The sequence below is a fragment of the Cebidichthys violaceus genome, unplaced genomic scaffold (genome assembly GCF_023349555.1).
Source record: "Cebidichthys violaceus isolate CVI_PGR_0920_01 unplaced genomic scaffold, fCebVio1.0.p SCAF_17, whole genome shotgun sequence".
Classification (NCBI taxonomy): domain Eukaryota; kingdom Metazoa; phylum Chordata; class Actinopteri; order Perciformes; family Stichaeidae; genus Cebidichthys; species Cebidichthys violaceus.
In genome coordinates, this window is record NW_027176340.1 from 6,153,081 (window position 1) to 6,178,399 (window position 25,319).

The window sequence follows — 25,319 nt, forward strand, 5'->3', positions numbered from 1 at the left end:
TGTGCATTTAATTATATTGGTACAAGGGATTATAGATCATGCAAATACAGGCATATATGAGCTGGAACGTTGAGATTAGGTTGGGATCATTAAGTAGGGTCAGACCCAGCTCTCACCCCAACTCTAGTTCTCGCGGTATTACCTTCAAGGTTTATTGACAAGGTAATTAACCAGATGGGACCACTGTTGTATTCCCCCTGAAGAGGCTCCACGGCTCTCACGGTTTTCTCGTGTGGACAACTGAACGACCAGTGAAAACCAGTCGGGTGCGTGGCTGGATTCAATAACACCGATCCTGTTAAAGGTAGTTTTTTCTATCGCAATTACTTATTGCAGAATCTGTTTCCTGCATGAATCATTCCTGCGACGCACGAAATACTGTTCAGTTTGAATGCACTAATCTGATGCGGTGTGCACACATTGCACCAGCAATAATGCACATGCTAATTTAGAGTTTTAAAGATGTCATTTCTGTCTTTCGGAATAATGGGCAGTCTGCCAAGGCCACACGATTTGAATCTAGTCAAGCAGTACTGTAAGATATTTGGTACGGCGTAGGTTACATTTACAACAGCAAGGTGGCGCTATAGGCCACTCATTCTGCGGAGATGCTCGGCCTTGGCCGCATATCACCAGCTCTCCAGGCACGTTGACAACTCTTTATTTCAGCTTAATTAAATCGATAAACATTGATTTATAGAAGGCTTCCGTGTACCTTAGAGGGTGAGGTTGTAGGGTTTCTATTGAACAGACGGTCCTGTTGTTTCAGTTACAATTTCAAATGCTGAAAAAACCCAATGTTTATAGAATGAATGTTTGAATCATGAAATAACTCAATCGAAATACTATCACTGTATTACAGTGTGTTCCAAAACAGTTCATTTAGGTCATACAAATTATACTGTTTTTTATTAGTTTCATAATAATTACATTGTAAAATTAAAAACGTACTAAAACAAGATAAAGTGAAATATTTTATTCCAACGTCCCACCATTGTCACCGGTTAAATGAGTAATTATATCAGTTTTTGCGTTTGCCATTAGGGCCTTATAGCCCTGATCAGCACCATGGACAGCGCACTTCATGAACCAACAGGCTAAACTCTCTCGGTGATGTTGCACTATAGATGTTTCTTTGACGTTGTCTACTAGTTTTTTAGACGACTATAGTTTTCACACATGTTATATATAACGTATTGCTGAATGCTCCATCACTTCCATCACAGTATTGCTGCAAATGATAATTGCCCTCTTTACTACAGATGAATTAATGACTCTTAATACAGGTAATATGTGATCCAGTCAAGTGGGTAATTAGCATAACTGTGTATAATTGGTGACTGGTATTCCTCCAGAATATAAATTTAGGAAACATTGCCACTACCTCTAATTATTCTGAATATATTAGGCAAATGAGGAAAAAAACATCAATAAAAGATAAATGTGAGGGGTTTTAAAAACCTTCACTCAAAATCATGATTGCATGGTATGGAGTACAAACAAAATATACAATAGAATCACAACAGAATGATGGCCCTGTGCAGGAATTAAGTGCAACTTAGATTACAAAATTAACAAAATTAATTTAAACATAGATTGACTCTCTGTCAAGTCTTTGAACTGTATAAAAATCTTTCAAATAAAATAATCTGAGAAGGAACTACTCATAAGAATCCGGAGATATCCGGTTTCTTTTGATTTTTATTCAGGGGGTATAGTACCTTAGCTGCCCCTTTTTCCCAAAAATGGAATGAGTCATGGTCATAGGCAAACTGAAATAAACAAGACTGAAGATAATGTTGATCCTGGCCAGCCAGCACTGTATCAGACAGACAGCCTGCCCCCCCACCCCATTGGCTCGCCCCAAACCATGAGATACAGCTGTGGGTGGGGACGGAGAAAACGTCACACCGCCTGTGATCTTCCCTGCTGCTTCCAGTTCTACGCGCAGCGATGATGGGAAATGAACCTGCCCTGGCTCTCCTTAAAAGGAAGAGCAAAGCAGCATTCAATCAAAAAGTCAATTATTTGCTATGGGGCAAGTGTACGTCACATTCCCCTGAGTTATAACACTGCAGGGGCTGCTTTGAACTGCGGAAGGTATGTTGTCTCCATTGTGAATGTAAAATAGTAAACTGGAAAACAAAAATATGATAATTGTGTTTTTTGCGAGGAAACATACACAATAAAAAAAGCAAAATATTTATATTCAAATAATGTTGAAAGCTTCTCATTACTTTTGCTCATTGATATTTTTCATCACTGGACATTAATTATGGTAATGATGACACAAATAGAGAAATCGTATGGTTTTTTTAATATAAAAGTTCAATCAGTTGACATAACCAAGTCTCCCCTTAAGTAAAAAAAAAAAAATGTATGTAGACATGGGATGATCTAAAGTTATATGCTTCCTAATGACGTTTACATTATGACATTAATGATTTATGACCATAAAATGAACAAAATGATTCCAGCCTCTGTTCACTTTCTTTGCCTCTTCATGTTATATCAAAGTATTAGATGAAATACATGATTTATGCATCACATAAATTAAGAGAATCCATACACGTAATTTGTGATTTTATACATTTTGGTTGTCTCATTCTCATCGCCATGAGTGCTGGCTGTTGTAATGAATTCCCTTTATTAACCCTGAGGCATCACAATCTTTTTTTATGGATTCAGATTTCTGCATTTGAGAAAAAATCTTGTTAGTGCTTTTGCTTTCTTGTCCCACACCCCGAGAGAAAAAGTTCATTAGCACGGACTACATCCTCACAACAGATCTAATGACAAACAAACTGATCTCCCTGTGGCAAAAAGGAAAGACCCTCTAAACAACAGCCTAAAAAAATCGTCCGCATAATTATTAACACTTCCCCAGAACCAGCTGGTGATCCTCTACTCTCAAGGGCATTTGGGAAGTGTAGTTAATCCAATGATAATCTTGAGCATGGTTTACACATATTATCGCTTTAATTGCTACGTGTGCTGTGCAATTATGCCGTCACCAATTACATGGCTATAGTTTACTGGCCTGTCTAAGCATTTGGTTCCCTCTAATAGATGCCCTTTATCAACTCATGCAAGTGAAGCCATCAAGGCGAACACTAATGGATCTATCATTGAAATAATGAATTAATTATAAGTTGAAGTAGAGTGGTGCAGGATAATGCTGGGCCTTGCTGTACAGTACTCGAAATGTAGTGTAGAAAAATGGGAGATTCTAACATAAGGAAGAGGCGGTAGGTGATGTAGCTAATGAAGGTGTGTGAGTCTGTGTTTGGTTGTGTGTGTGTGTGTGTGTGTTTGTGTGTGCGCGTCCACATGTGGGTCCATCCATTAGAATGCAGAGTGCGTCCTCCAGTGTGAGTCACCCCCTCCCATTCCCCTACCCCTTCCCCACCCATCCACCCACCTCACACCACCAGCAGCATCTAACTGCAGTCACCGCCTAATATTACGCCTCTGACTTCACATCGGCCAACTGAGAATTCTGTTTCTACGGCAACACGCTCCAGACCCCTCCTCCGACTCCACCTCCCTCCACTCCTCCGCCCCCGCTTCCCGGCACAAGCCACGTGACTTTCAGGAAGGCTTCTCCAACCTCCCCTTTATTGTTATTAACCCTCTCCTGACCGGTTCGCTGCCAGAGGCTCTCCACAGCAGGCTGCCTGGCTGGCTGCTCGCCTCTCAGAGGTTTCAAAGGGAAATCAGACGCATCGCTAATCTCCCTGGAAGATCAAAGCGGTGCTTGATCTAAATGTTGGATTTGCATATTTTAGTGAACGCCCGAATCAGTCAATATGGTTCTTCACTTGTCTTGGACACATCTTGTAACTGTCAAACAGAGATTGGAAAGCCGCAATAGTCAATATTTTCATATTAACAATAGATCGCATGAGTACTTGTATGTGAAATGTTTCTTTTGCTCGTAGTGATACACCAACAACTCTGACGTTCTCAGAGTTTTACATCGACTTTCAGCTTTTGTTTTTTTTTTGTCCACAAATTTACCAGTTTGGTTCACTTTCACAGCCCTCCTCTATGCCATTTTCAGCCGCAGCAGGCAGTTGCTTTAAATGGAAAAGCTCTAAAAACCCATTGTACCCACTTTATCGTATTACCAAACAGCAGGACAGACACAGTTAGAGACTAATTGGTGAACATAGTGGAGCATTTAGCAGCTTAAGAGCCAGATATCTCCCTCAAGAGTTAATGGAGACTAACTTTACCCGCTAGATGGTTTGTTTACACAGAACCATCTGATTAGCTATCATTAGAAACTGTTTCGATAAGGGAAGTCACTATTGAAAAATATTTAGCAGGTGAGGAAATATTCTCCAGTTCTGATGTAACTGTTTCATCTACGCTAACCTCTTCAGGAGCTGCCAGTAGCTCCTCACAGGATGCTGATTGGTCTGTGCTCTGGCTAGCCGGATCCAAACAACATTACTTTTAGCCTGACAAGGTGGATTTTTGTGTGATCTGTGATCCTGCGGTTCTTGTGTGATTTTGTGACATTGCGAGAATCCAGCTGCCGAGCAAGATAAGGTGGAGACCAAAACGGAGCTAAAATGGGAGTGAATATTTATCTTAGCTGAATCAGATAGCCAAAAATTGGCAATCCAAATTGATGCAAATATTATTCAATGTTTACAAAACCTGGTGAAAGCTGAGGTTTCCCATATCAACTTAAAAGTCTTAAAAGTGTTCTAAATGTAACCTCTTATCCAATACATTTTCGGCAGTTTTCTATCATGACATCTTTCCGCTCCTGAATATGTGGTGCAGTAATGCAGGCAAGGTCGAATGATTAACGGCAGCAAACATCCTCGATAAAGTTTTGAAACGGAAAGAGGAACCTTGGCGTCCGACAGTGATCTCACCTGAATATTGCTTCATTGGCTCAACTGTTTCCTCAGCATCCCGTTGGGAGATATATTGGTTGTGTGTGTGCGTGCGTGCGCGCATGAACACATGCGTGTGTGTGAATGGACAGACTTTATGAATGAAAACTCTTCCTCCACAGCTGCAGACAGGAGGTGAGATCATCTTGTTGAAATGGAGAATCCCCCACCCACCAACCCCCTTTACCCGCCCACCAATACTGGTTGGCGCCAATCTTAATGAATCCTCATCAGTGGGCAAAACATAAAGTAGTGGCAACCTGATTGATGACAATACCGTCCAATATCAGCTTCCCCCAACAGACAGGAAGGGATCACTCCATTGTGTTCACACAGACATACGGTATATAAGCACACATAGATATAGACACACACTTCTGCTGTCTTTTTTCATCGGAAATCTGAAAGGATGTCTCTGGTATTCTGCTGTTAGATTTCAGTCAATATGTTGTCGGAGCAGAGAGCCAATTATCTTTTCTTCTTTTGTTCACGTTCCCCGTAGGACCAGAGTTGAGTGGATTTGATGATTGGCCACCTATTCAGCAGTGTGTGAGTGAAAGTGACAATGACTAACACGAGGGGCTCTCGATGTGGATCCATAAATAGGCCCTCCACAGAGCCAGAACCTGCCCTCCCCCTCATTCCCCACACACACACACACACACACACCTCTACCTTCCCCCTTAACTGATAATCTGTGACCATTTGGCACCGGGCCTTTCACAACATGGTACACTCACAGTCAAAGGCTTGCGTGCACACACATGGTATTCCCCTTGACGTCCTTCAATGCAGGCTTCTGTTAATTCCCTCCGACAGATTATGAGGCATGTTGCCAAACAATGCAGCATTTTACATCAGCCATTTGATTGGATACCACAGAATGTTCTACAGTCATTCCTTCAGTAGTCCGATTGAAGCTTTGTCGTGTTCACATTTTCTCTTAGATGGTCTTTGCACATATGCAGCGGGCATGTAACGTGACGGGAGAACGCACGCAGCTCTTTCTGAATCCGCTGTGCAGTCTTTGAAAATCAATGAGTGTGAATATATATGTTTTTTTTTTTTTCAGCTGTCACTTTTTAGATTTGAGGTTTTTATCTGATAAGGAGTGATACCCCGCAGCATTCAGCCTGTGCTTGTTGTTACCACAACAGAAGCAGAAGCTGCGTTGGTGGACATCAGAGGCAGCAGCACAGACCCTCAGAGGACTGAACCTCCCTGACGAGGAGCCGTCCTGCAACTACAAGCACTGATAAATAAATCATGAGGAAAGTTTTAAGAAAAAGAAATAGAACAGAGGATGTGCTGCTCCATTCAGACCGCCTGAAGACAGAATTCTAGATACGGATGGCATAAAATAGCAAGAATGATTAAAGCAGATTTTTGCCCACTCTATTTCATGTGATATTAAAACCAACGTTAAACATTCATAAACCACAGTATTGGCAAGGGTTCCTTGAATTTCCATTTGGGAACTTGAAGATAATGTTTTATTAGATTGTGAAAATTAATACAAGTCGTCAAGTCCGCTGTCAATTTTTTTCTTTTTAGAAATGCAAAAATTCTCTGACAGTGTCTCGCTGAGATGGTTGTTAGAATATGTTGTAAAGAAAGGAAGTAGTTAAACATTTAATAACTTTCATAAAACAGGTCCATTATTATCTTGCTTTGCTCTTTGTTTCCCCTTGTTGGTTGTGAAATTGTAGAGTGATGAAAAAAACCCATCTTGTTATGGTGCTTCTGTATCCCTCCGCCACAGGGAGAAACATAATACAAAGTACTCCGAAAATCTTACATTCATTTGGCAAGGCTTCATGTGGAGGCAGAGAGCACAGAGTGACTCAAAGATAGACAAATTCAAAAAAAAAATTCCAAACTGTAATTTCAGTGGAGGTGTCAAACTCAGCCAGTGCAGTGATCTTTTTTTCATTATAATTTCACAAAGCTCCGCAGAGGGAAGAAGAGAGGAAGGCTTCGGATACTTGTGTATTGTGCAGGTTTGTCAGTCTCACATGGTCGGCCAGGTCTGTGCGCTAGCCAGGGTTTCCCCCACTGTCTACAATTTACACGATGAGGTCATCGTTAGGGTTTAAGCCCAACACGAGCTTAATCTGGGAGATAAGGGCAGGATTTGGATTTAGCACTCAAAAAGGGTCATGTAGCTACAACCGGTTAGACTGCCACAGTAAGTACACAGCTCAGACATGGGATCCCAAGCTGTTCCACAATCACATCTTCCTCTGTGTCTGCCAAATAGTTAGACTCTTGGAAGATTCTCCTGTGTTTACAGTGATTTCATGATCTCCCAGTTGGCCTGTTGAGTTACACTGGCATCCATTCAAGCAGGATTTCTGATCTGATTTATTGTGTGAGCTGTGTGATTTGGGAAAAGTGAGTTAGTCCCATTTTCTTATGTACTGTATGAATGGTTGTTCAGTTTGATGTGTTTAAGGACACAATTTGTGTCTTAAAATCCGGGAAAGGAAGGCAACTATTGGTTATTTAATTACATAAAGTTCTGTTGTGATTTTTTTTTAAATTTTGGGGCTTTTTGTAGGCACTTTTTGTATGAAAATATAGTTTAAGCAGCATTCTGAATCTGGTTTATTTGACTTTGTTGTGTCTTGTAAGCCTGCGTGTGCATAGTTTCATAAATTACACAATATTAAAAGACTTAATGTATTCATGTATGATGGCAGGAATGCCAGGCCTTGGAAATAACATCTTGATTAATGGGGAACCCTTGAAGATGAGAACCTGGTGGTATTTGCAAACACGAAATTAGATTTGCGATGAAATATGACAGTTGTTCAAATGAGTGTGATATTTTATTTCATTCAGGTTAATTAAAGTCGCTGAGGGAAACAAATCACGCCTGGGGAAAGTCCCATTTAGGTCCCGAGCTGTCCCACTCTCCCTATCGCAGAGAAATGGGTCAGTAGAGATTGGAGAAGATAATAATAAAAAACGACCTGCCTTCATGTCCCCTCTGTGGCAGACTGGGTTGTGCTCACAGATTATGCACCAATTACACTCGATACAGACGGCGTTAATAGGGTTTGAAGGGATTTACACGGTGCTGTCCAGTCAAATGCTGCATGCTATGGGGATGACATCATTTTGATCACCTCACTCAGCGGCTGACCCCCTACATCCCGGCGTCCCTCGCTCATAAACCCGTTTACCTGCTGTTGTCCCGTCCTGTCTCACCGGACTGAGCTCGTCACGGCACATTTGTCCTCTGATAGGAGGACACCGACACTGCATCCCTCCCTCGTCCTACTCTCCTCCACGGTCGTGTTTACGAGTATAGGTGAGATAGGCCGTATATATTCCTGAGTGTGCGCAGATCGCATCATCAGAGGAGAATGAAAAAAGGAGGAGGAGGTGTAGGAACAGGAAAACAAGCGAACCGAGGGAGCGTATAGCTGTAGCTGTGTTTACTGCTCGCGGGGATAAACCCAAGAGAAGACGCGGACTTCCAGTCATCCAGGGCGGAGAAACCTCGTTGGATGCAGAGAGGAGGAAGAGGAGGAGTGAGCGTGGATGCTGATTATACCGACAAAACCCAGAAAGGGAGAATTATCAGACGGTTGTTATTAGAATCCTAAACTACATCGTGGAATAAGCTTTTGCAGTCACCGGCGATGGACTTCAGCTGTCGGCAGTGAGGTAGGAAACGTTGCTTTTGCATGGCCAGCAATCAGTCGGCGTGATAGGTGCTATTCAAGGAGAAAGGAGGTCGTATATATGCAGCTAATGGTATCCATAAAAAGCGCATCGTGTCCTTTATTATTCAAATATAAACCGCAATAGTGTATTTGACTGTAACGTCAGTGTTGTCAGCGATGCTCTACTGACGCACCGGGAAAATCTTAACCGCAGCAGGAGGTGCGAGGAGACGCGATGATGCGCGCAAGAAACCACTCCGACACATCCACAATGCACTGGCCTGTAGCAGAGCGTAGCCTGCTCCTGCAGCTCCCGCAGCTGATACCCCGAAATAAATCAAGTGAGAGCCGGAGCAGGACTATTAGCAGGCAGGTTCAGTCGGATGTGAATGATTATTCCGGATTTCAGACACCAGATGTGTCTCAGTGGTTTGGTTTCTCTCTGCGCAGAAGATTTTAATGACTTTGAGCGTCATGGTTCTGGCTTGTTTGATGCGTCCTTCAGGCTCTGTCTTGTTTTGGACCGATCTACATGATTTCTCTCTCCATATTTTCTGAATTATGGATGGTCATACACAGCTATAGGTCGAGGTATGAGGGCTGATAGATAATACATCAGATCCAATGCACATTATTTGAAATGAGACACAATTTTCACAGTAAGGTGAACGATATAATAGTCTTAATAGCATGTTCATATATTTAGTAATTTGTCTCAAATTGACATGGGATGTGTACAGATGCCTGAAGTCCCTCTCACAATAACTATGATAACCTGCAAACTGATCCAGCTTCATGTTTTTTTGCTTGTTTGTTTTGTGTCTTATGCCGTACAACAACACAATGATGCTGGGTATTGATTTGTATCATTACTTTATAAAGCAAAACCTGTCACCTCTTAGTCGTGCTTGTCAGAGATAGCAGAGGAGGACTGGATCCCTTAAAAAGGCCCTGACAAGAAATCATGCGTTTTCCTTCTCCACTGAGCGTGAACATGCTGTTCTCCTTGGAGAAATGACAAGCTTTGAAGAGGCTTGCAGAATTATCTCATTATTATACAGCCATCATTTGATCTCTTCCATTCTAATACACCAGTGATGTCGCTCCAGATGTAAATAACCAGCTGTGGCACTACTCTGCCTACATTGGTTTTGTTATTCATGAAAATGAACCATAAACCATAAAGCAGTTCAATACTATGTATGTAATATTCTGTAATGAAGAGATGTAAGATGTAAGGACATTACTTAATTGAGCTACTGCGATGCTGTGGCACCTACTGTATATACGATTGCCAAGTTAGCCTATAGGTGGTCTGACATTATTTGCTGCAGTACTTCATCAAGGGTAATCCTGAACTGAAGCTTTCTCTGATTTATGGTTCAGACAGGCTTCTCGTTTGTCCTTTGTACACACACACACACATTCTAGTATTGATTTCATATCTTCGGATATCGGACATCATGACTCATAAGTTAATGTCGTTGCTCTGATCACTAAGCACATGCAGAGCCGACCACTGTACTCTCATATTTATTATGAGAGTACTAAAATACTCTCATATTTATTATGAGAGTATTATTTACTATAATTGCATGTTCTGCACTGTTGGTGTGTACTCTCAACATAGACCCCTGCAGACCCCTGTCCTTAGAGACCCTCTTTATCGAAAGCTGCAAAGCACTGAGTGATACAACATAGAAACTATGAATGTGCATTTGTTTGATATTGATCACAGCTTTAGGGAAGTGTGCCTTCTTGTCAGCCTGCATTTGCTGATAGTTCAGACCGAGCAGTCATTTCACTGAGTTCCTCTGCCACTACGATAACTTATAGCTCAAGGTCCTACTTATACAAAAGGCCTTAATAATCACCTTCCAGATGTGACACTCTCCTACAAACTCAATATTCAGTTGAATCAACCTTCATTGCTCCCACAGGATAAGAGAATAATTCTAACTTTGATTTGATTCATAACAATTTCCCTCCTCTTTTTCTCTCTTCCTCTCTCACTATGTTTGGTCTTGTCAAGTTCTCTAGTTTTTCTGGCAACCAAAGGCCCTCATGGCGCTTATTCATGAATCACGTGCCCCCTCGCCTTCTCTTTCCGGCTTCAACAGTCCACTCTCCGATCCTCCATCCTTCCGTCGCCTCGATGCCGAAACACCCTGCACCCCAGAAATGGACCTTACCCCGACCCAGTGCGTCCTTCGCAACGTCCTCTCCATAGACACCGGAGGTGCTGTCGAGCCTGGGGGTGGAGGAGGAGAGGGGCAGACTGCTGCACACAACCAGACACCAGGCGAGGAACAACAGGAGCACTTTGCCAACAGTGTCCTGAAGCTCCATGAGCATGATGGGAGTCCAGGAAGGACGGAGGGAGAGGGGCAGGAGATGGACGGCAGCGCCGTCAGGAGCCAAGCTGGTGTCGCCAGGCTACAGTGCCAGTCTACCGGAGGAGGAGGAGGGTTTCTGGAGGGGTTGTTTGGGTGTCTGCGGCCTGTCTGGACTATGATTGGCAAAGCTTACTCCACAGAGCACAAACACGGTCTGGACGGTAAGTCTAGCAGTCAAATCCATTTCACTGGAAACACACAAACGCATCTACACACACTTGGTTATAGCTTTCCAATGAAGCAAGCACCAGCTCCCATTTAATTCCAGTGTGAAGCTTTGGTATGCTAATTAAATGATCTTATCCTCCAGTTTAATTACATTAAACAGTTGGTAGAAAAATGACTCCCACAAAGGCCATGTTGTAAACAAACACTTTCCTTGACGTGAAAGAGCTGCAGCCAGAGAGAGACTCTATCAAAGCTGAAAAGGGCTTATTTTCCCCTGATATTTCCCCCCCCCCCCATCCACGCCTGCTTGTGCCCACCACACCTTCTCCCCAGTACCCCCCTCCCAATGAAACTAGCTCCCTGTGACGCTGTGTTGTTTATGTCTGCAGCCACTACAATAGCGCAGAACTCCCCCGGGACTCCTCTGCCAAATCTGCTCCATGAATTATGCATGGCCACGCTCCGACCCTGCGCCTCTCATCTCTATTAACGCAAACCTGACACACACATATGGGAGCCCAAGGATGGCTGCTCACACACATAAACACGTCCACAAATAAAAACACTTAATATCTAGCAATGACACAAACACATAAAGTAAGATAAGATGCCAAAAACAAACTTGATAGAATAAATACAGCATCGCACATCAGGCCTGAAGATGGAAAATTGATATGTCTCCTTGTCTTTATAGCCTTCTGATATTTTATCACCCGTTTGACTTCCACATCTCCCCTCCGCTCCCCTCCTCCTTCCATCTCTCATTGTCTCCTTTTCTCTCCTTTTCATCCTGTGCTGTTATCACTCCCAGCCCATCTGCACCTCGCTGCTCCCCTCCTCCGTGCAGCATCGCAGGGAGTCACACACACTCACGAGAGCAAAACGGATATTATAAGAGTGACACAAATAGGGGCAATGCCACTGAAAGTCTATCTACCGTATCACAATGCTCTATTCTTAAGCTTTGATTAGAAGGCACAATGTAGCACAAAAGAAAGCAGGGAAATTGTCTGTCCTTTATTGATTGTGAAGGACTATGGGGTGCTTAGTGATGCTCTAGATTTCCTCAATTCTTCAGATCAAACCAAGCAGACCTGGCAGTATTGTGGTTTGTCAGATGTGGCCTTATGTCTTTACTGTGGGACATTTGAGGGGCTCATTAGAGACAGTGTCCTCAATCTATCAGGGGATCATTAATCATTCATATCGTCCTTATTAATATGATAAATGTGACTAAATCTTCTTTCAGCGAGTTAAGAACAGCAGCAGAGCAGGCTGTATATTTTCTCTTTATTAATAATCTGTCTTCAGCCACATGGACCCCTGCCGACCCAAGGGGAATCCCCCTCCCTCTTCTTGTCTCTTTACACACACACAAACAGATCTACCACCACCACTACCGTCGTCCCCCTCCACCTCCCTATTCAACTTACACCCACATTAGGCTCTCAAATCCCCCCCCCCCCCCCCTCCCCCTGAGCGTTGGACCCCTGTTTTGCATCAGCCCCACAATGGCACTAAGCAGGATTTAGGAGGCTGAGGGAGAATTACCCACAGGAGATTAGAGCTTCCTGTCTATCTGCCTGCACACCCTGAGTCTTAGGTTAAGGTGAGGTTCAACAACCGAAAAAGATTTCAACTTGGGCTCTGCGTTCACTGTAAGAGCCAGGGCTTATTGCAGGTTTTACTGTTACAGGTCCAACCTATATTTGTAAAATAGCACAGTCTGTTGTGTTGCTGTATGCTCGCTGCAACTAGCATTAGTTTTACTTTCAGGCTTTTCGCTATGAAGTGTCTTTTCTGTCTTGATTTATTTAAAAAAGCTTAATTTAAGCTTTAGCTTAGTTTAATAAGCTTTTGATAAGAAATGTTGAACGTATACGCAACAACTGAACATGACTGAACATTTGTGTAACATTTAACCATGTTGATATATTAAAGGAATAGTTCCAGCTGCTGAATCTTCACAAAATCAAATAAAAAAACGTAAATCATATTTCTATTACTCGTCCAAGGCGCAGTGGTTATTAACTCTCTGGTGTTTGGTTATACTATGAAACATCTGTAATCAGTACAGGTTAATATGCTAATCATCAATCTGCTCTGTATCCATAGTTGATCTGTTACTACACCAATAAACTCATCAACTTCTTTGCCTCCATCTTTTTTTTCCCCCGACATTCAGAGGCGTGGGAGATCCCATTCGAGGAGATATCTGACCTGCAGTGGGTGGGCAGCGGAGCGCAGGGCGCCGTCTTTCTGGGCAAACTGTACGGACAGGAAGTGGCTGTTAAGAAAGTTCGGAACATCAAAGAGACAGACATCAAGCACCTGCGCAAGCTCAAACACCCCAATATCATCACTTTCAAGTTAGTAGGAACGATCAGTTGGCTTATTAGATCACAAGGTGTACAGAGCTTTTCACTAAAAGACAGTAAAATGCTTAAAAACTTTCAAGTTTTCCATTCATTCCTGGCATTGTATCAACTCTAATATGTTCTGTCTTGATATCTCTACACTCCACAGAGGTATTTGTACCCAGGCTCCATGTTACTGTATCATCATGGAGTACTGTGCCCAGGGCCAGCTGTATGAAGTGCTGAGAGCAGGCAGGCAGATCCATCCATCCCTGCTCATGGACTGGGCCATGGGCATCGCTGGGGGCATGAACTATCTTCACCTCCACAAGATCATCCACAGAGACCTCAAGTCACCAAAGTGAGTTTTGTAGACCTGGTCAAAATGAATTGTGTGGTTAACGCTCTGTAATCCAAATGTAAATGATAATGTTAAAGCAAAGAAGTCACTAAATAGTTACAAGTAAAGCTTAGACCCAACTTAAATAGTTCAGTTAATTTTAATGTCTGAAGTGTTTTTTCTCCTTCCCCCTTTTAATCATCCCGCAAACCATCAGATTTATCTTGTGGCCTTCAGCTTGGGAACCACCACTCTCTCTTTTCTGTTTTTACCATGTAAAGTGTCTTTGAGTACCTTCTAAAGAGCTACACAAATAATATGTATTATTATTATTATTATTATTTTTACAAAGATACATTGATTGGAAAAATGTAGATGCTATGATTGGATTGCAAAGTCTGCAAGGGCTTAATTGGGACACCACTGGTTTTTACAAAACATGGAGTGTCATGTTACTGACTGACCCAATGGCTGTTTTGAATAGGTTTACATTTAGTAAACATTTTGATTATAGCCGATTTAACTTGAAGCCGTTTTTATTTTTGTACACAGATAAACTCAAATATAAACTTTGCGTCCACTGTTTCATTCCAGCATGCTGATCACTTACGATGACGCAGTGAAGATTTCTGATTTCGGCACGTCCAAGGAGCTCATCGACAAGAGCACCAAGATGTCCTTTGCTGGTACGGTGGCCTGGATGGCTCCTGAAGTCATACGCAATGAACCCGTCTCAGAGAAAGTGGATATTTGGTAGGTGTCATAACCCTTTTACACTGTCCTTTTGCACTGGTGAATCTTTGCAATTTCCCCTAATGATTTGTCTTATCTGTCATTGAATCAACATAAAATGTCATTAGTTACGGCCTACTACAGTATAGAGCACAGGATCCTATTTCCAGAAAATCTATTGAGTATTATGTACAATATCTCGTTACATGAAATTCTATAGGGCCTCGGCCAAATCTGATGGGTTGCCCCGTCAACCTATGTTAAGCCCCGATCTCCCCCAATACATTCTCCCCCCTCTCTCTCCCATCCTGCATCCCTCCATCACTCTTCCTCTCCGTCCTGAAAGGAACGCTGGCTAATTTAATAATTGATTTGCCAGATGCTGCAGTGCTCAGGAGAGGCTGGAATAACCTTCCAAGCCTGCGGATGGTTTGGCCCGGGGCCAGCAGTGCATTAGCAAAGAAGTGAAAATAGGATTAAAAAGCTTTTCATGTGGAAAGAAAGCAAAGCATGGGTTTATACCGTCCAGTTTTGCTTAAATGTATGTAAACTATGTTGTAGTTCATACCACGAAAAGAGTGAGTCAGTATTATATAGTGAAGTATTGTGTTGTATGTTTTCACTTTTGTGTTGTGCTGACATACTTTAACAACTGGTACAACTCATGTTCTTTTATAAGGACTATACTAAGACAGCCAGTGCTAGAATTTAACACAATCAAATCTTAAAGTGAATTAAATTAACTAAATTAAATGCTTTCTTAACTTGAACTCAAATCAACTCAACAATATTTGCTCCTGCAACAGTAATTGCCTGCAGCAACACATGACAAGGTTAACAACACAGTAAATAGGAGAAGAAAGAATAAATACAATTAATCACAAAGCTAAATAAAAAATGATCACAAAACAACATAAGAAAATGTTACTTACTGTAACACCAGGGCATAGGCAGACAACATGGAGCATATATATTGACTGGCTTCTGTATGATGCTGCATTGTATTATGTAAAATAAATGTGAAGCAGCAAGAATGCGTTTCACTTGGTTATTAAGCTGCTGGATAAAATTATCAAACAAAATACATTTTATGGCAAGAGTGAAATTTGGTTAAAAACAGCAACAACAAAGTGGTGATTTTCATTTCCATATCTTTAAGAGAAAATTGCTGCAACAGACGTGAGAGCAGCTTTATTTTAACTGTGCTGCATCACTTTTATTTGTAATGGCACATATTTCCATTTGTCTTTTGCTACTTCAAGATAAGTGTCACTGAATTGACAAACGGGTCATTCATTATATTACGCTGTATAGAAATAAACCAATAACTCATCTAATTAACAGCTAATATTTAACCTAGTTTAGCCTTGAAATCAAGTATCTCTTCTTGCACATTTATATCAGGAATCAAAAACAAGTAGATGGAGGAGACTAAAAATACAAGTGTAAACACAACATCACACACCTCCTCAATGATGTGCGTGATGCTATTGGCACCTTGGATACTGTAAATGATTACCATGGCAACCCTAGTAGTCACCAACCAACAACAGACTTTCCTTCGTTACCTTCCCCATGGACTGCTCTCCTGCTCTGTCTTACACACAAGAATGGAGCTTATCAATGAAACACAGAACTGTGGTGAAATAAAGCTTTGTGTTGTGGCAAAACTTGAAAAATCTGATTAATTTGTTAACAATTGCTGTATTTTTTTGGGAGCTGTGATGTATTTATCATGGTGTATATATGATTCATAAAAGCTACGTGTACATAAAAGGGAATCCACAATATACTGTGCATTATTGTGGATTATGCTGAACTAGTAACGATAGAAAATTGTTAGCAGTGATAAAAGTTTTCATACCAAACTGATTAAACCTTGATAATAAACTACCAAGACTGCCCGCAAGGCATTAGCATCAAAGGCCTTTTACAGTGACAACGTATTCATCAGATGTAACATTTGTAATCTAAATCTAAAGTTAAGTTAAAAGTGTGACATTTCAGTCACGCTCCCTTTCATCAGTTCAGTTCACATCTTTATCAATGTCTCTGGAAGTAAATACTCCACATCTCTCCGCAGGTCATTCGGTGTCGTGCTGTGGGAGATGCTGACAGGAGAGGTGCCCTATAAGGATGTGGACTCATCCGCCATCATCTGGGGAGTGGGCAACAACAGTCTAAATCTGCCGGTACCTGATAGCTGCCCGGACAGCTTCAAACTGCTCCTGAGGCAATGCTGGTGAGTGGAAGGGAGGAGGAGGAGGAAGGAAGCAGATAGAGATGGAAGGAAGAAGAATGATGTTGAGGCATCAGCACTAAGAGAATATAATGAAGTTAGAAGCTTTAAGAAGGCTGAGGAACATTAAAAAAACATTAAAAAGATATTTTACTCAGAGGGATCAAATATAATAAGAGAGGAAAGTTCATTTAATTCCATGTTTCTTGCATTTCGGACTAAATATTTTGTTTAAATTGTGCACAGGAACTGCAAGCCAAGAAACAGGCCTTCCTTCCGACAGATTCTCCTGCATCTTGACATCGCCTCAGCAGATATACTATCGACTCCACAAGAATCCTACTTTCAGTCTCAGGTAAGTTTCCCTTATCTCTGCCAACAGTCCAACTTTGAAATTCATCAAATGACGAGTACAATTCGATTTAATGACATGTTTTGACTTTTTATTTTAAGTCGTGTTTAGAGATAACATAGAAAGTAGACAGAAAGCGGGAATAAAGTCAAACAGCACTTCAATCACAATCTTGTTCAAACACTTTATATTTGTAATTAAGGGAAAATAGAATTGAGAAGGATCAAGTCTCCCTTGTCAAATACATATACATAAATAGACAGATCAGATGAAGTAGGCATAAGCTCTAAATTTCTCTTAATAGAAAACCTCCTGTCAACAGCAGCCAGTATCTCTAATAGTAATTTTGCCGTCAACTCACTCCCATTTGTTTCCAGTCTGCTGCAGTTACTACAAGCAGTGCAGCTGCACTGGGGGCCCCAGGCCCCTTGGGACACCCAACTAATAATACCTGTCCTTTGAATCACAACATATTATTGTTGGTTCCTTGGTCTTTGTTCCTTGTCACAGATTTCAGCCTCCCATCATATCCAAGCGAGATGGTGAAGGTCTCTGTGATGGAGAGGGTGTGTCTGTGAAAGGGTGGGGGATGGGGAGGCCAATGACAAACATGTTAGACCACTGCGAACCCAAACAGATGAAGGGCAGGAGACAGAAACGTATAATTGTGTGGAAGATATGTCATTACTCAGCCATGCAGAACCACAGATCCATTTATAACTCAGGCATGTATAATCGTAAGACACACTCATGCACACAAATACACAAAATGGATAAGATTTAATTTCCTCCTCGCAGCATCCCACTGCGTCCGCCTTCTTTTATGTCTCACGATGCAAAATACAAACCTCTTTCACTCTCTCCACTTATCCTTGATCCTTTATTTCTCCCTGTTCCCCTTCCCCCGCTGCAACCCTCCCCAGTTTCTCTCCTCTCTGCCCCATAATGGATTTTTCTTGTGACGTTAGAAAGAAGTATTTGCTGCTGGAGTGTATTGATCGCTTTAATGGTAGGGCGCAGAGAGCAAAGAGAGAGGAGAAAGAGGGGACTGGAGAGATAGAAGAGTGCGCACAAGAGTCCATTAGCTTAATAAGAAGAGCATCACTCATGCGCAGGCAGAAATACACACACATGGTGCGCGCACGTGCATGCACGTGCACGCACGTACGTGCACACGCTCATATATCAGACGTCCTTTGTCCTTTGATATGACAGGTATCAGATAACAGCTGTCACGCTCCACTGTGTGCAAGAAAATGCTCACGCTGCATCTTTTTTTTGTGCTCATGTCATGTCAGTTCATGTTCAGTTTTGCTCTCTGTGTATTGATTATCATCTGACGGTTTAATGGGTTTTGTTTCGATGATTCGCGTGAACCCTCAGTCGTTCTGCAAATTAGGAGCTTTTTTAGCAGATCAAGGCGCAATGAAGTTTATTCTCAATATTGATATCGCCTGTTGTGACTATTATTACGCAAATTACATAATAAGAACGTCACATAACGTAAAAACAGGTGCTTGGAAAGTGTTGTAGATGGAAAGAATGAGCAGACAAAATCTAAAATTCTGAATATATTATGGAGCAGGTACCTGCTTGGTCTCCTGTTGTATCTCCAGCTAAAGAGAGACTAATTACACTACTGGGAATAGAAGCATTGATCATCGTATTGGTTGTAGTGGTAATAATAGAAGATGATGTTTTGAATCCTTTATGCCACATTTTTTCATTATTCTTGAACCTGTAAAATAGTGGAACATTCAGTTACTGTAACTCATTATTACCTGCTCTGATGGAAGTGTTTTATGTGTTTCTCCAGGTGGAGTGGAGGGATGAGGTGAGGCACCACTTTGAGAAGATCAAGTCCGAGGGGACGTGTCTTCACAGGCTGGACGAGGAGCTGATCAAAAGACGCAGAGAAGAACTCAGGTTAGCAAAGAAAGTGGAACATGGACTCAAAGAGGATGAACTTCCTGAATTATAGATGTGGATATATATATATTAGATACATGTATTTAAGTCCTTCTCCCCATATGTCTCTCCTCGCAGACATGCACTGGACATCCGGGAGCACTACGAGAGGAAACTGGAGAGAGCCAACAATCTCTACATGGAGCTCAATGCCATCATGCTGCAGCTGGAGATCAAAGAGAAAGAACTGCACAAGTATGAAAACTGCCATTGATTAACAGTGCTTTTTTGTTTTATTCAACGCCTTTGGAAGTTTTCATGTTTTATGACAGTGAATCAAAGGGAATCTAATGTGGCGTTTGGTGTTGGTTAACAGAAAAAGACCCTTTACTGTCAAAGTAAAAACAGGCCTCTACAAAGTACTCTAAATTAATTGAAAACATAAAATACTTGTTTGCACAAGTCGATGTTTAGTAGATGCATCTTTGGCAGCATTAAGAGCTTCGAGACTGTGCTGATAGGTCTCTTATCAGCTTTGCACATCTCGACGTTTTCTGTCAGGTTGCACTGAGGATGTGAGTGAAAAACATTTATCAAGTCCTGCCAAGTTAATCGGTAGAAATGAAGTAGACGAGGGCGGTATACTTTAGTCATTTTTAAAAATGTATTGCACTGTAACAGTTTAAAAACTATGGTTGTAATTATTCAAATTCTTTAAACTAATAGCTTTAACCATCAACAGTGGTTAAGCAGTGGTTTTGAAATGAAAGGTCGGCCGTAGTGCAAAGTGAATGGCCATTACGCCCAGTCACACAGGGTCACTGCATGTAACAAGTGCTCTCTTATTCCATGATGAGTATCCATTGACATCCATTAAACAAGTATTGGCTTTGTGTTTAACAATTAACATTAGGAGGGAGCATTCACTGGACAAGAAGTACCCGGGCTGCGTCAAGCACCAAAGCTCCAGACAGTCGGCCTCCTCCAACTCGATGGAGAAGCTCATGAAGAAACGCAACGTACCTCAGAAGCTGCCTTCACACAGCAAGAGGTGGGACAGCGAGGAGCTATTTAAGTTTGCAGCATTTATTTGTGGCTCGTTGGATCGAGTTTCTCTTGAATATTATGGGAACCCCAAGGCCGTGTTAAAGGATAAGTCTGGTGATATTCTGTGTGTGTGTGTGTGTGTGTGTCAACAAATGAGACCAAAACCAATGATTAACTAAATTAAATCAGACTAACAATTACTGCCTGTGTATACATTACTTGATTATTGCTAATTCCTTTGTGCCATGTAAACCTCTGTTCCGTTATCCGGAAACTATTATAACCGCACCGTTGAACTGGGTGACATGCACACTAATCCACAGTCCACACTCCACTAATATTACCCAGCAAATACACTATTTACTCCTGTTTGAGTAATGTTTGCTAAAGTTCCCAGCAATTTAAAAAAAATGATTTAGCCTTTTTTAAAACTGAATGTATATATTCATGTCCCACTTTTAAAGACTGGTCTTGGGACTGAGTGCCACAAATATGATAGAAGATTTGGACAGTATTCATTTAGGGAATTTGTTGACAATAACACAAATATAGAATATTTCCTGCCTCATACTTCAATGTGTATGGGGAAGAGTGAACAAGATAACCTTGCACCTATTAAGCAATGAATGAATTTAAAAGTTTTTTCTTTCCCCTTGTTTTTTATTAATTCGGTCTCTGTCCTTTCCAGGCCAGACTTACTAAAGTCAGAGGTCATCCTCCCCAAACTGGACTCTTCCATGACCCAGGTCACAATCCCCAACAAGGGCTCTACCTCCCCTGGCCGCTCACGCCGAGGAAAACCCCGCTACAGGAAGGCTGGTAAAGGCAGCAGTGGGGACTTGGCTCAGCTGAAAGCCACTCTCTCCTCTTCATTAGCCATGGTCAACACCACTTCATCTGTTCCCAGCAGCAAGCAGCATTTAGACCCAAGTGCGGCCCTCAGAGGCCTGCAGCACGATCTGCTGCTCAAGAAGATGTACTCCTCGAGCCCGGATCTCATTTCAACCACCTTGGAGGCTGAAGGCCAGAGGAAGGGGCAGGTCAGGCCGGGGCTGGACAGAGCGGGCAGCCAGAGCGCATCAGCCGGGCTGGGGGAGAGTAGAAGGACTGAAGGACCCGAGGAGGGGCCAGATGTGAATGTAGGGACAGATGACCTGGCTGAAACACCTCCACGCAGTGACACGCCCAGCGAGGACGCAGCTTCTATCCCGTTCTCCAGCAGCCCCGACTCACCATGCGGCAGGGGAGCCGCTGCAGGGAGAGCGTCCGTGCTCGGAAACCCCCGTGTTTCCCACGAGGGTGAGGAGAAGGAGGACGGGGTGGTCGTCACACGCTCACCCAGAAGTCAACGCCTCACTCCCGCTGCACTGCTCTACAGGGCAGCAGTCACACGCAGTCAGGTGAGGTTCTTCAACAGCATCGTCTACTCTAGTTAGGCAAAGCATTGTCGAAATTGTGGCCCAGTTTCACAAAATAATTTTCGCTTCTGTCTTATAAGGGTGCAAAGATTAATTAGCAGTGAGAGGCTTTGGGGAAATACAACCATTTTGATTTCATTTGTTGCCAGTTAAGCAATACATTTTCCTGCCTTTATCACTGTATCTGTCTTGACTCGAACCAAGGTGTATTTACTTACAATAACAACTGTCTAGGCCTGGGGTATTCAAATAATATTCAACGAGAGAGAATTTCCTCATGCAAAGGTCCGAAACGTCACAATAATGTCTAACTTGCGCTACAAATATTCACGAATCAGCATCTGTGGAGGTGTCAAACAGTAGAAAAATGCTGTCATACTATGAAAGGGTATCTGTTTTGCTGTAATAATTTACACTATTGAAGTCCAGATAGTCAAAACTTGTTTGACTCTAATCTAATGAAACCTAATCTGTTGAATATAATAATATAATATCCTAATTTTTTTTTTGGATGCCATGCTACAAATAATAACACACGGAAACCACAGAGTGCGGTGAAAAGACTACATTAAAGTGGTTAATTACTGCCACCTGTGCATTTGTCTTCCTGTTTAACATGAAGTAGCTCGGGGTATTTGTATGTTCCACAATTTAGAAATCAGTGATGAATATGTATAAGTAGCAAAAAGCATTTCTCAGTCCCTTTGGCTTTCTGAAAGTGACGCCGTGAATATCTTACCAGACGGCTTAGGGGTCTTGGCAGGAATGAGGGTGATTAATGTGAAATGAGACATGGAATCACTGGGGTTTCATACATACTAATTTCCTCTGCAGAGACGTGGAGTGTCGTCAGAGGAAGAGGAAGGAGAGGTGGACAGCGAAGTGGAGTTGCCAAGGAGACGGTATGAGTTGTTGAAAACTTAAATATAACTATTGAAGGTCTATTTATATTTCCCTCTGTACATCCATACAGTGTATGTGAATATTAGCAACCAGTGTGATCCTTATGTTCAGCCACAATGTTATGCCAAATGTGGCTGAAGAGACACAAATGTTGCCATTAGCTTTCACTTTTTAACATGAATATTGTCACATTTTGAAACGTTACATTCACACGGCCCAGTAGAAACCCTCTTTTTCACCCATAATGTATCTCTGCTGTGAAGTACTTATTGTATATGTACTCTTTCCTGTTGCATTCCCACTCAGGCGTCCCGTGAGCATGAGCAAGTGCCAGTCCCTGTCCACCTTCAGCTCAGAGAACTTGTCGGTGTCGGACGGCGAGGAGGGAAACACCACCGACCACTCCCACAGCGGAACACCGGACGTGGTCAGCACCAACACCGACGAGCGTCTCGACGACAAGAGCGACGACCTGCTGTCTCAGGGCTCGGAGATTCCCGCTGACCCGTCTGACTCAACCCAGCTGGGTTCTGACGGGTTGTCTGAGAAGGAAGCTATTCTTCGACAAGTCAAGACGCAGCTCGCTAGTAATGATCATAATTATGAGGTATGCAGAAGAGAGTGAATGAAAGGAGAATGCATCACATAGACTGATATATATTATATATAGCGGAGCTAACAGATGCTAAAATGCAGATAATAGGTCAGAATCTGATTTTGTAGTCAACATTGGTGTCTGTTGCTGCTCTAACTCAGATAATTCATGTTTTTTTCCTTCACACCAGGGCCTGTATGATGACTCGGACTGTGACAGTGCAGAGCTGGACCATTCAGGCAGTGCAGAGCCCAGCCAACCTCCAGCCAACTGGTGAAGATCTGACACCTCAACCCACTCAAACTCCTGCAGATCTGGCCTGTGAATGCCTTGTTTACTCCAACAGACCTTCGAAGACAAAGAGACATGATCAGGGACATTGCAGAGAGGCAGGAAATGAGGCGGGTCTCTGTCATCACGAGCAGGAAGACAAAACAAAACAAACCCTTGGTGAGTGTTCTCAAAAACCTGATATCCAGGGTGGGGGGTGGGGTGGGGGGGCATTTTAAACTGGTCACAGTGATGTGAAACTGAAGTGGGGCACTAGCCGAGCTGACAGAGCAGCAGCCGTCATAGCAACTGGCCCAGGATCAGCTTTGCAAAAACACCTCAACAACCGAGGCCTCAGTCAAAGAAGCCATCCACACGACTGTCTATTAACGTCTCGTTTCATCTTCCATGTTGATTTGTATGTTTTATCTCCATCATGAGAATGTGTCACATTATTTCACGTCATGTCATATGAGAACGTGATTATAAGATCTTATCAGGGTGTCATTATATTCTAATGTTTCTATTGTCAACATCACTGGGACACCCGCCGATGTTGCTGCTTGCACTTACTTCATGAAATGTACTGATTTCCTCGGGATTATCGTGTCATATTGCGTTTCCTCTCAAAACGTTATGCACTGACTAATTTATTGTTACTTTACAGTGAATTCATCGACATTCTTAAAAAAACAATGTTTACATTTTTAATTTGTATTGTTTGCATTTGTTTATTTATATTTGTGTCATGGATTATGTTTCCATTTTCTACACCTGTGTTTTAATATCTATGTAAATATGTGATGTTGTAAAATGAACAAATTTTTAAAATGTGAGATTGTATAATTTAAAGGTGCTGATGTTTCTAATTAGGTGGCGCTACTCTATTTGAACCTCAAAAAGCTTATGGTAGTAGAATGTACTGTAGCTGCTGTTCATGTCCGAGCATCAAAACACAGATAAAAGAGGAACGTGTGAACAAAGAAAAAGCAATATGTCTGCTCCTGTCGCGTCACAGGTCAAAAGAACCACAGCTGACTTCATTCAGGGCAGATGGGCTTTTTATTATTATTTGTATTGCAGTGTTGACTGTATTAAAACGCAATACCAGTTTGAAAACCCCTTTTTGAACATCTAGGGGTGTATATAGCATCAGAAAAGCATGCTTGTGATAAAGTATGTGTGGCTTTTTGGTCACTAGAATATTAGATCCATCCATTGAAAAAAAGACAAAAGACTGGAGACTTGATGACTGAAGGCATATGGATGACAGGGACACAAAACACAAAGCTACATCTGGCTTGTCTGTGGCAGAAGATGGCAGAAATGACCTTTAGCTTAATCAGTAATGCTGAAAAATGTGGAACCCAATTTAGCACTTTTTCCTGTCCACTCTCAAAAATGAAAAGAAACAGTTTGTGCCTACAAATGAGGCCTGTGATATCATGATTTGGCCACTTTTACTTATTGCCCCATTATAGCAGATTCATTTAGACGGTGATGCTTTACATCGTTTTACAGAAAGGTCACTCTGCCATCGCCCGACTTCTCACCAGCTAAACCTTTGGCCAACAGATGGTAATTATTGTACTACTGTGCACAGGCTCCTTCATAAGACAGTGTGATACATGAAACTCTGGTCTTGATGTACTTGTGTCCCTTGACAAGCCTTCTTGTGTGCATGTGGTTCAATCTGACTGCACAACAGCAAAGTGCATCCTGTTCTCTAATCTATGACTGATCAGGTTCCACTCAATAAGCTAGAAAAGGCAGCTTTGTTTTTGTTTTTTTAAATCTGGTGTGAAGTTTTAAACTTTCAATTTGTATAACATTTATTATAGTATAACAGATTGTGCCCCCAATATTTTAAGCTAGGACTCCTCCTGCAGGACAAAATGTTGCCAAAAAGCAAAACTACTGCCCTCTAGTGTCTCGATTGTGGAGGTACTTGTGTTTTCGGTGATGCTGATTGAAAAAAAAACCTGTATGAACCGAAACATTTGCTTT

The 25,319-nt window shown here is 42.0% G+C and overlaps 1 protein-coding gene across 2 annotated transcripts; it reads left to right on the plus strand.

Annotated features, from left to right (window-relative positions):
• Positions 1-220: 220 nt before the first annotated feature.
• On the plus strand, positions 221-23,507 carry LOC137873876 (mitogen-activated protein kinase kinase kinase 12-like). 2 transcript variants are annotated; one of them, XM_068712347.1, is made up of 14 exons: positions 221-304; positions 10,620-11,144; positions 13,337-13,520; positions 13,678-13,869; positions 14,443-14,601; positions 16,664-16,822; positions 17,066-17,174; positions 18,988-19,097; positions 19,218-19,334; positions 19,993-20,130; positions 20,815-21,526; positions 22,379-22,446; positions 22,754-23,054; positions 23,233-23,507. In XM_068712347.1, the coding sequence occupies exons 2-14, from the start codon at positions 10,652-10,654 to the stop codon at positions 23,317-23,319; spliced, it is 2,829 nt and encodes a 942-aa protein (XP_068568448.1). In that variant the 5' UTR covers positions 221-304; positions 10,620-10,651; the 3' UTR covers positions 23,320-23,507. The 2 variants fall into 2 exon arrangements, with proteins under 2 accessions (XP_068568448.1, XP_068568447.1); XM_068712346.1 differs by lacking the exon at positions 221-304 and adding an exon at positions 8,293-8,588.
• Positions 23,508-25,319: the final 1,812 nt, after the last annotated feature.

What these genes read in the sequence shown, in the direction of transcription:
- LOC137873876 (XM_068712347.1), top strand. Translation starts at nt 10,652, where the DNA reads ATGGCGCTTATTCATGAATCACGTGCCCCCTCGCCTTCTCTTTCCGGC. An exon ending in AGAGACCTCAAGTCACCAAA is followed by an intron (nt 13,870 to 14,442) that starts GTGAGTTTTGTA and finishes GTTTCATTCCAG; the next exon opens with CATGCTGATCACTTACGATG. An exon ending in GTAATGATCATAATTATGAG is followed by an intron (nt 23,055 to 23,232) that starts GTATGCAGAAGA and finishes CCTTCACACCAG; the next exon opens with GGCCTGTATGATGACTCGGA.